Raw genomic sequence first — 12,147 nt, 5'->3', positions numbered from 1 at the left:
TACAACGAACATAATTCCGGCGTAGCGGGCCTATATCAAAGGCTTTTTCAAACTCATAACCCTGTCCGAATGAGATGCTTTTAAAAAATACCTACCTAATCTTCGTGCAGTCTAGGAAACTAATATTTCATATTTGGGGTTTGGAGTAATCTGATATTACATTAGGTTAATCGAAAATCGGTCTCTGTGGTACTGCGAGATAACTTAATCTGGTATAAGTATTTTTTTTAACTATCATTAAATGTTTTACTTGGTGGTTGAACTGACAAACGTTTTGCAATTTTTCCGAGAAAAAATGTTTTAAGTTTCTGAGAGAAAAAAAATTGTGTTCTTCCGTATCCCCGCAGACAATCCAGCAACTCTCGCAACCCAATCCATGCTGTTTTCTATAATCTTACATTATTCTGACATAAACATAGTGAAAATACAAAGGCATAAAAGTTAATCGTGAATGTACTGACAAAGCTAGATACAAGAGTGATGTGTTGTATGTTGTATGTTGTCAGCAGTCGTGGAAAAGAAAATGCTTTATTTAAATAATCAAGAAGTGATGTTGAGCTTTGGAGTTCAATGAAGTACAATTTTATCAATTTCTATCTTAGATAAATTCTTGTGCATTCATTGCATTGTCACCGACATAGTATCAAATGTGTTGGTCTGTTTAATTTTTGCGCGATTGTATAAGTAATCAATTATATTAATAATAAATAGTAATTAATTATATTAATAATAAATATTAATTAATAATATTAATAATAAATAGTAATTAATTATATTAATAATAAATAGTAATTAATTATATTAATAATAAATAGTTATTAATTATATTAATAATAAATAGTAATTAATTTTATTAATAATAAATGATCTGCTAATGAAAAAATAAGAAAATACACAGATTTAGGAAATGAAATAAAAAGAATTTGGCATTCTCAGACTATAAAAATATTATCATTCGTTATTTCGGATACTGGCATTATACCTAGCTCTCTCATTATAAATTTAGGCGTATTAGATCTATCAAAAAATTTATATATAAGATGCAAAAGTCGGTCATTTTGAATACATGTAGGATAACGAAATATTTTTTAAATATTTATGTTGAGGGATCAGCAGGATTTATAGGCCCTATTAGAAGTTCTACCGAGCCGAACCCTCTGATATGAAAATATCTGGAGTCGGTGAATTATTTTCCCATTTGATCTCTGGTGACTTGACGTGTTGTTCTTGTATTGTTTTGTATTTATTTTGCTTATATAATGCACTTGCATAATGTTGATTGACTAGATGATCATTTGTGGAAAAGTGTGTAGAAGGGTTTAGTTTTTCCCATGGGGAAGATTTAACCCGGATATAAAATCGGAAAAATAATGTAATTAATCCGTATTAATAATGTATTTTTTCTTTATTTTCCAGATCATGTAAGGGAATTCACATGCGGGATGATGTACTACAGGACGTTTCTTATGGACGCTAAACGGGACACCTTATTTGTAGGAGCAATGTAAGTTTATTTTTTTTATAATTTAATCTCAATGTGAAGTTTTTGTAATAAAATAAACTTATTCATAAAAAGAGCAGTTTACATACCTTAAAAGATTTATGTTGAGGTAGCAAATTATTCTTACTGTGTACTGGTTTGCTTTTTCAAAATGTTTCTTTTTCCAGGGATCGAGTTTTCAGGCTGAATCTGAGTAACATCAGTCAATCATACTGTGAGGTGAGTTTACCTATACCATATTTACAGACTGTTAAGACAAAACCGTTAGAATATTATACTATATTGTATTAATATTATTCTCCCAACTCCCAGAAATAACCCATATTGCATAAAACCGATAGTAATTTTTCCCATGGCAACCAAATTAATTTGGGCAATGAAGGAATTTGACTCTTGAACAATTTTCGGTTTATATTTTCCATCTCTTAATTAAAAACTTATAATTTAAATGAGCCCAAGAATATAAGAGTGAAATATAATCATAAAATTTCCACAGATTCTTAAAAAAACATATACTTACTTTGATAACATTATTTTCAGTTGAATAATTTTCTAGAATCTAGGTCCTTGCCGCATTGTCTATAACGAATAATTTTCTAGAATCTAGGCCCTTGCCGCATTTTCTGTAACGAATAATTTTCTAGAATCTATGCCCTTGCCGCATTATCTATAACGAATAATTTTCTAGAATCTAGGCCTGTGATGCATTGTCTATAACGAATAACTTGCTAGAATCTAGGCCCTTGATGCATTGTCTATAACGAACATTTTTTTTGTTCAATAACGTTTAAGAAAATTATTGTAAAAAATGTTGTTTGATTTCATATATTTCATTTCCCTCTGCAGAGAGATGCCCTCAATTTGGAGCCAAGCAATGTGGCGCAGTGCGTATCCAAAGGAAAGTCCGAGGTAAGTGCAACAAATAGGATTTTTTTCTACATTTAAAAAAATGATTGGTTTATAGTACCTACATACATACAAATCTTTTTTACTAACAAAAATGCTAGTTGAAATGGAATTGCGTGGGTACCTATGGTGGTATACCCTATCCACAAAATTGATTTTACTCAATTGAATTCAACTAAAGTAACTGTGAAAAAATCTCAAATGAATACAAAATGTTAGTTGGCTATCTTATCAATGTCATCCATTAATTGTCTATAATAAAATAGGTCGTAAGTACCGAAAAATACTTTTAGAGTTGAATATCAGAAAATGTTCTGAATGCTTACACCAATAACCTAAATAAGTGCCTACAAGTGCTATGTCTAATCATGGTCGTAATATATGATTCCTAAAAACAAAAATGTATTTTATTTGATTCATCCATAGACATATGAATATTAGTAGACCTGCCCTAAGTGATTAAAAGCGTATTATTCCCCACTCCCTATACCGGTTCCATTGGAGCCGGCTGGACTCGCGTATGGCTTCCCGTGACTCTTGAGAATGTGACGTCATCATTCTTGTTCGAACTAGCGTCGAGCTATGGTCGAGGCATTTTATGAAATAACACAGCAAAATAGTGGCTTGTGATATGAAAACTTGTAAAAATAGATGTGAAAAAGAGAATAAACCCAATTGTCGTATTACATTCCATATGTAAGCATCATTTTAAGCTTATTCACATCGTATAATATGAATCAGTTGTAGAAACATATACTATTACATCGAGATACATCTGGTCGAATGTAGCGATTCTCAAGTGTGCGCATCGTTGTTACTGGGAAGTAAATTATGAACACTTATAAAAGTGTCTTAACTAAATACGTAAACAAAATATTCGACTCTGAAAATAGAAGAATTTTTTTTTTACGAATTTGGACTTCGCAAATTTGTTCATAACGTGGCGAGTAATTTGCGCTCCCATGTAAAAATGTCTATTCATTCAAAAGCAGATTTTACTTTTAAAAACTAAATGGTGATATTAAAATGCGAGATGCCTATATACTGTCAGATTGATTTACTGACGAATCACAGTCAGCTTTACCCCCTTCGTTCTTCAACAGTTGATTTTACCCCTCACCTTTAATTTCTAGTCTATATATTCTTATGTCTGTGGGTTCATCACATTTCATTTCAATATAGCTGAACGCGATACCCAGTTCTTCTAAAAGTATTAATATTTTTTCGTTTTTCCGATGCTTAGGTTCTAGTTTATTACATGTCTTCAATTGAAGCATTGGGTGGAAATGATGCGTTATCGGCCTAGCACCATTTTGTTTCGGTTATTAACTAAACGATATGTTATTATTAAACGATAGTCTGTTCCCTTTTTATCCGCCTGAAAAAAAGTTATGTCAATCTGACATACATCTGACATAGTCTCTGTGCGTATTTAAATACTCTAGTGTATTTTACTCGTCCTCTGTTCCCTCCCGATCCACTGCAAAACCTGGCATGGGCGATGCACAGTCAACTTGTCATTTCTTGTCGTATTTCAAATTTGCATAGTTTTAATTTGGTAAACTAAAAAATAGTATTTCGAACATAATTTAAAAAAAAATTATGACGATGTTTATTTGAGTATATTGAACACTTCTTTATTGTTCATTGTAATAAAATAACATTATTCTTAATACTTATCGAAACTCTCCTAAAAACTTTGAATGCCATTATCTCAGGACGCCATTTTAGCGAAAATGCATCTTTTTCACCCAATTCTTCAGTTGATATGATGAGAATATCGTAAAAATCACAAATAAATTATCATTCGTCTTTAAAATCACTGATTAAATGACAAAAAAGTATAATTATTTTAACTGGTACCAAAACATTTCCTTGTGGAACGCCATAACATATCATGTATCGGAAAATTTTGCGGAAAGTCAAAGGGAAAAGCTGTTGTACATAATTTCACACAATTTTACTCCGCGTTTCATGCAACATTGATATTTTTATCTGCGGTCGCCAGGCAAACTGTTGCAAAAATATGCTCCACGTTCCGCGGCGATAACGGCATTACAGGAAATTGCACGCTTGTAGCGCATATCGCATAATATGCACTACAACCGTGTAAGTCTCGACATTAATATTATGTTACCCCATCGCGTTAAAACGAATGTAGTGCACATACGCGATAGTCGTCAATATAGTAGGTTGAATTATTCAAGGGCGGCTGTGAATTTTATATTCCGTTACATTGAATTCAACAAATAATTGTGATAAACTTTGTACACAAAGGAGCGTTTTTTAAACCCATCGTACATTATTTGTACCGAATCTAGTAATTTATGTTCAGCAAGGTTATTTTTACGCATGACAACTTTTTCGGCTTTTAAATTTATGTTTATAAAAATACTAGTGTTTAATCCTTTTTTCCATTGCGTATAAATCATTGGATAGCATTAAAAGCCGTTAGCCGAAACATAATCGTGCTCTCGCATATGATGTATTTTTAATGTTGTATCTTTGACTACCCTCCGTGTACCGAATTTGGATTAATAAATCTATCGCTACGTATAAATGTCTCAATTGAATATGCCACATCCGGTACACGTGACCTGTAATGGGAATAAAACTCAAGGAAAAAAATAAGTGTAGGACGGGTTATAAAAATGGTAAAAACGTTTCGCCCATTTTGTTAAATTTATGGGGCAGTTATTGTAGCACAAAATGCTTTACGAGTCCTGCATCGATGGCTCGGTTCGCTAACGTTCTTGCCAGAATACTTAAGGAAGGATTGTAGCCTATTTTAGAACAGGTGCATTTAGGAATGGCTCCCGGTACCTTTAAACTGTGTTGTTGAAAAGGTTTCACCTTGCGGCTTAGCTTAAAATTAAGCGACATGTCTTTAACATTCAATGAACAAAAAACTCAGAACTTTCTTAAATCTGTACTAGTTTTGTACACGATCCAAAAAACGAGATGTAGAACCAATGCTGTTTTCAATTTTCGAACACTTAATTAAATAAAAATATATGCATATCTTCACATCGATTTTATTGCCAATACAATTATTTTTTCTTTGCTGAAATATTTATACCAGCCGCACTGAATCCAGCAGTAGATATCTATAGTGAATCTTTCACCTACCTTGCCGTGATGAATTTGTGATGATCACAAATCGGAGACCAAAATCACAATCTATTTTTATACTTAAGGAAAATGACATATTTTGCTTCCAGTTTTTAAGTTTTCTTTCCTATTAAATTTCTTATCAACAAAATATTTTTTTTAAAGCTAATATTGAACTGTGACAAAGCAAGTCCGTTTTAATTAAGTTGTGTTCCAGATATTCAATATAGTCTCCAGATAAAAAAAAATCGAATAATGATATAACTTTGATCAGACGAACAAAATCAAAAATCGTATGTACATATATTATATACGGAGCAATGCAGATATTTAGCGAATTATCAAAGGAAATAAAATTAGAAAAAATATATACAATTTTAAATTAACATGTGGTCAAAGAATGCCCGCTGTATTCATTCCCCGGCGGGATTGATGAGGTAACCTCTCACCCCCTCCCCCCTCCCCCTAACATACGAAAAAAGAAGAAGAATTCAAATTACGAAGATATATGATTAGTTTATACAAAAAAGTAATTTAATATATATTATGATATAGATAAATTATTGTACCTATTTGAAAAGCCCAAATAAATCATTTCTATATTGTTTTCCATTCAACTTAACATTACAATAAATTAAATACATCAAACATTCCTCAAAATCAATACGTTAAACGTATAAAGCACCGTGATTTCGGATAAAATGAAATAAAATCAGTCTTCGTGTTTATTTTTTCCCTTCCGAAAGTCTCTTTGATGTCCCTGAAACGAATGCCCCGTGAAATATTTGACGCACTGAAGGCTTTATAGCGATAGTTCCAATCTTTCCCCGTCACAGCATCGCGTGATGAACCAAATTGACCGGAGTTTTTTCTGACTTCATGCTCTCGTAGATTTTATAAATGCGGTGGATGAATTATTTATATTGTTTTATGTGTTAATACACAAAACTGGATGTTGTGAGACTGAAATGACTAATAATAAAATTGGTAAGATAAAGGTTGAGAAGTAGAGATAAATGAAGGATATGTGGAATAATAATTAAAGTTTTTATCAAGTACCTGATACCAAGAATTATCAACTTAGCCCCGGCGTCTTCCCTATCAATATTAGTAATTTGTTTGGGATTTAAATAGCTTCAGTAATTATGCGACTACACCAAAATTAATCGCAGAAAACTACATATTAATTTCGTTGATTATTATACCGCAATACCTAACCTGGGAGGATTAACGCGCGCAACACATCTACACGTTTGCCCTAATGATGAATACTGTAACACTCTTCAAAACGTCGACTAAAGAAGGAGGAATCTCAACTCGGCATAGTAACTCAAAATTAAATCACGATACTACCTCAGTGGGTTTTCTAAGGCAACGAATTGTTAATTTAAAAATTCTCAGAGAAATATCGTACATTTAAAAAAATGGTATTGAACATCGGCCAATTTTTCTATTGAAGTGGTTTTTTTTTAATTTATTTTCTCTGTTTGAATTGTTTTTCTATTTTTTGTACCTATGTAATGCAATAATTGACCTTTCGAACTACAAATATTTACGTAGAAATTCCTATTAGAACGTTCAACGCTTAATACTTCATAATATATTATTTATCAGAGCGGATAAATATTGTAAATATTATTGAAGAATTGTTATTTCATCTCTCTTCCTAAATAACGTCCTTTCGAATTGATGTTATAAATAATGTCAAAAGGCGGGCGAACGGCCGGAAATAATTCCAGATAATTTAGTTAGATAGGTAGGTACCTACTCCAATTTCATGATTTCTTTCATATCAGCTCCTGAAAAGAAACCTTCCATTTCTTGTCATTTTATTATTATTATTTTTTCACATAGAAAATAATCAATTTATTAAGTTTGCTCTCGTGATGTATTTTCTTCGTCCTTTGTTTGCCATTCCGTCCGAAGCTTCTCGAGAAATTTGAGACAAGGAAGGGCTTTATTTGATTTGATGTCTTTACTCCGAACACTAACCATGTTAATTTATTTAAATGTATGCGTTAGTACCTGCATAATATATGCTATCGAATTCAGAAATACCAAATATACCTTGCAAGCAAGTATTTTATTGGTATGCATAGGTAATAGGTATAAGAGGGACGTTATACTAAGTAAATTTTACGCAGTTAGTGGTAAATTAAGAAATATGAAAACATTTAAAACCAATATTTTGTATTTATAAGAAATTTATTAAATATTCCTGTGGTATCCTATATTTTAGTGTGAGGTGATACTCACAGATGGCACTTGTACCAGTAAGATAGAGCTGTCGATGATATACAGATTCATAGATAGATAAATACCATTGCTACCTAGGTTATAGGCCTAGAATTATTATTACTGCCTGCAAATTAAGGACACTGGCATAGTGACTGTCCAGGGCATATTATAACTCTCCAAATAAAAATTCTGGAGTTTTTTCAAAAGCTAAAACTAATAAAATAACAATAAACACCAATTAATAGTCCTTAGGTTATTCACATGTGCTTTTTAAAAAACTCATTAAAGAAGACTGATTATAATATCAATCTACATAAGTTGCGTTAGTAATTACTTAAAATATTAAATTATATATATTTTGTGTGTCTTGCTTAAATGGTGTTCATAAAAGTATGTGTTTTAACATTATTTATGAACAAATAGAAATAAGTAAGGGTATTTTTTGTTTGGTTTTTCATATTACTTTCATGATATGACACGTCTCAGTGACAAGAAATTAAAGAACATAAAATTGTTTTAAAGTTTTACAATAAAATATTTCAAAACCAGGTCCATAGCTTAGTCGGTAAATCAACACATCTGCCATAGTTCACCTCAAGTTGTTCGCTACGTAGGTGATTTAGCAGGGGTTCCCGGGTTCATCTGGTGAGGTGTGTTCAGAATGCGACTACCCACCAGCAGAGTGGCGTACCGGATAAAAAGAGAGAGGCTACCTTTTGACCTCTCAAACTTGTCACTCTCGACGCATCGCCCTGTGTCGCAGCGGATGCCAACACAATGAGCCCTAGATTCCTACCCACCCATCATATGTTTTTCCTTCCAAGAACCTCCTCTCCGTCCGTTCCTTAAAAACACCCTCCATACAGCATTCCCGAAGATGACATTGGCCCCGAGGGAAATTATTTTCCTCGTGCCCTCCTGTGTTAGGTTAATGTAAAAAAGTACTTAATTTCATTGATATGATTTTGTCATGATTTGAATACCCTTATTAATTCATCTTTGTTTTTCAGCACTTTGACTGTCGAAACCACATCAGAGTAATCCAGCCAATGGGTGAAGGATCTAGACTGTACCTCTGTGGCACCAACGCACACAGCCCCAAGGATTGGGTAGTTTATGTAAGTACCTTTTTGTCTATTTATTTCGAAAACATAAAAAACCTTTGCAAAGCATAAGATTAGATATTTACACGTATTTCACAGTTTTATTCCTATTTAGAAATACAAAGGCGACGAAACAAGTCAATTTACAAGCAAACAATGAACTCCGCAAAAAATGGGGACTTTTGGAATGATAAAAATAATTGTTCAATCACACTTCAAAACCCCGAAAATTGATTGTAAAACAAGCATCATTTTGAAAATTGAAATAATCAATTTGAGTTCTGTGGTTTCAGATCTCAAAACGAAGTACTTGAATAATATTTCAGTTAGTTGATGTTGCACCCTGATTTCAAATTTCAACCCCTAAAAATGAAGAAATAACTAGAGGATGTCACCGGGAAAACTAAATTCTGTAGTTAAGATTTACAAATTGATGCCATCTGCAGGATTAAACTAAAATTGAAAGATAGATTGATTGAACATTCTTTTATTGATCAGAGACAAAACATTTTAAAACATTAACGGTACTTCCAAAAAATTAGTCTAGATGGCTAATCAGGTGAAGTTAGGTCACTATAATATGTTACTAAGCATTCTATAACAACCTTACGAGACGCGTGACAGTTTAGTACAAAATCGAAAGGACGGTAATTACCGTATCTTTTGTTTGTAACTTTGAGATCTCTACAACGTATTCAAAGTTTTTTTTGTAATATCTTTCAAAACAATAATAATTTGATTGAATTGAACATTAAGTGAATGGCCAAGGGGACAAATAATAATCAATGACTTCTCAAAAATCCTAAAGAGAAGCTACTCAAATTGGTTTGAATCCGATAATAAAATCCTTAAAAGAAGCTACTCAAATTATTTTGAATCCGACAATAAAATCCTTAAAAGAAGCTACTCAAATTGGTTTGAATCTGACAATAAAATACTAAAGAGAAACTAGTCAAATTAATTTGAATGCGACAGTAAAATCCTGAAGAGAAGCTACTCAAATTGGTTTGCATCCGACAATAAAATCCTAAAGAGAAGCTACTCAAATTGGTTTGAATCCCACAGTAAAATCTGGAGTTTTAGGAAAATAATGATTTTTTTTTTAAATATACATAATGCTTCAGGATATTCTGGTGCTATCTCCATTAAAAACGCTCTCTATTTCTCATTAAGGACACATGTAATAAGAAAAATTTCAACGGAGCTCTCAGCGGCAGGTTCATATCTGCGCTGCATCCTATTCAGTTACATAATTCAGCCCTCTAAACGCCCCGCTTTATTTAAGCAGTAGATGTAATATTTACATCCAATATTTGGGCAAGTGACTTGCGCATATTTCAAATTTGCATGTCTTTGAATCATCCCCGGGGAGGGCTAAATAATTATTTGTTCATTCCGGCTCAGTTTTACTGAGACCGGGAGTGGATGATCTACTTCAAAGGATTTTTCGGATATGTTTGATTGCGAGGCATTATGATGTCCTCTTATACGGTGTTATTGATCGTAATTAATATGTAATTAGTTTATTTACTGTCAAACACGTGATCTTTCACCATACATGTATATATATTTACAACACTAGCAAACGCTTCAAATGATGTTTCTCGTACAAACCAAATTTTAAGTTTTCAGAACCGCATAAAAATTAATTAGAGTAGGTATGTCGAGGGCACATCTTTTAAATTTTTTGGAAAATACCAAATAGTAATTACCAATACAAGCCCTCAAAATGATGATATTTGCGGTTGGTCGAAAAGCAATTGGCATTACAATACATTCGCGGCATTACTGTAGCACTGCCTTTCGAATTATGAATTGAACTGAATCGTGTCGCTTTGACCAAGCTCACTTTGAAACTCATATTTTCGTCATTTTTGGTGACACCGAAAACCTAATTTATCTTCGATATTAAATTATTCTCTTGAAATTACATCTACATAAAAATAAAAATAGGAGACAACCTCATAGAACCAATTCTCTTGCCCCAAGTCCCCAGTGATGTAAAATAGTATTTGTTTAGAGAAAAGTTTTTGTGAATCTCTATGAACCAGAATGATTCCAAGGACACCTTTTTTATAGCTTTGCTCTACCCGTTGCTGGGTGTAAATCTCCTTGCAAAATTTGTTTTTTTTGGCTACGGCCTACCATTTTAATTATTCTGCTGGGAATCTCTTTGCTTCATTTCTACTCTGGTGCTTCTATTTGATTTATTCCTTCCTGTTTTCAGTTTAGCAAAATATCCCAGCAATAATGCATTCATGCCATTTGGTCTATCATTTACCAGATTATCTGTTCTGCCATATAAACCAATAATTTTATTTTTCATTCACAGCCTTTAGTTTGTCATCAAGTTCTCAGCCATATTCATTTTGCTGGAGTTCCCTATTTCTCTAATCAAATTAAAAATTGTTGTATCATTGGATGATGCTAGATTGTCACATATCTAGCTTGGAGGGTGGAGATTATGGCAGTAATATAAGATAACTTTGTTTTAAGTTTTTTGTACTTTAAAGAAAAATCTCATTTCTATTGGAATTACGAACGTAAAAAATAAAATAAGTTATTTCTTATAACATTCTTTATGCCTTTGACTAAACTCAATACATTTTCTAAGAAGAAGCATCTCTAACAGAAATCAGTCAGCGTTTCACGCTCAGCTGCACTCAATAATATTTTTATGGCCGAAACGTGCGCGAAAACTTAGGGTGAGATTTCCGCCATACCTGACACCCCTCCTCCACACCCACTTCCGTTTCCACCTTTATCAAACCCCCGACAGCAACCTCCAAACCCCCATCCCTCCCCCATGAAACCCCACCCTCATCCAAAGAACTGTCTTATTATGCCACCAGAATAGAACCTCCAAAGCCATGCACCCCAAACATTTTAATCTTAAACTTTCTTGAAATTTAGAATCGAAGTTTTTTTGGTAACGATGAAATAAAGATAAACTTTGGCATTTTAAGTCAAGTGCGTAGTTTGTGTCCGATCTTTACTTAAGAACTCAATTATTATCTTTTGAATATCTGCCCTGAAAATGCAAAAGAAACGAAGAGGACCGGTATGATCGCATTTGGGAAAAGTTTTTTTCAATATTATTTTTTGGTATTAATAAAGTTGAAAATTCATTTTTAGTGAAAATATCACCAAAAGGGAGTTGAATTTTTACTATTTTTTCAGTACTCACGTGAACAATTTTTAAGTAGCGTTTATTAATATTATGTAAAGTAAATTACTTTGTGGTTTCTACGAATGTGAGAATACGAGAATGAAAACGAAGTAAAACTA

At 32.6% G+C, this 12,147-nt stretch overlaps 1 protein-coding gene across 2 annotated transcripts in view; it reads left to right on the top strand.

Moving 5' to 3' along the window:
- Positions 1-12,147, top strand: part of Sema2a (Semaphorin 2a) — a 1,027,416-nt gene that overhangs the window by 919,980 nt on the left and 95,289 nt on the right. For both annotated transcript variants that reach the window (XM_089642321.1, XM_089642320.1), the window contains 4 exons: positions 1,417-1,504; positions 1,669-1,720; positions 2,348-2,410; positions 8,767-8,874. In XM_089642321.1, the coding sequence (XP_089498447.1) occupies positions 1,417-1,504; positions 1,669-1,720; positions 2,348-2,410; positions 8,767-8,874 (311 nt within the window). The remainder of the gene's footprint in view (positions 1-1,416; positions 1,505-1,668; positions 1,721-2,347; positions 2,411-8,766; positions 8,875-12,147) is intronic.

This window comes from Hesperophylax consimilis, chromosome 18, assembly GCF_061612785.1.
Source record: "Hesperophylax consimilis isolate HC1 chromosome 18, BYU_Hcon_1.0, whole genome shotgun sequence".
Taxonomy (NCBI): Eukaryota; Metazoa; Arthropoda; class Insecta; order Trichoptera; family Limnephilidae; genus Hesperophylax; species Hesperophylax consimilis.
This window is presented reverse-complemented; position numbering and strand designations above follow the sequence as displayed.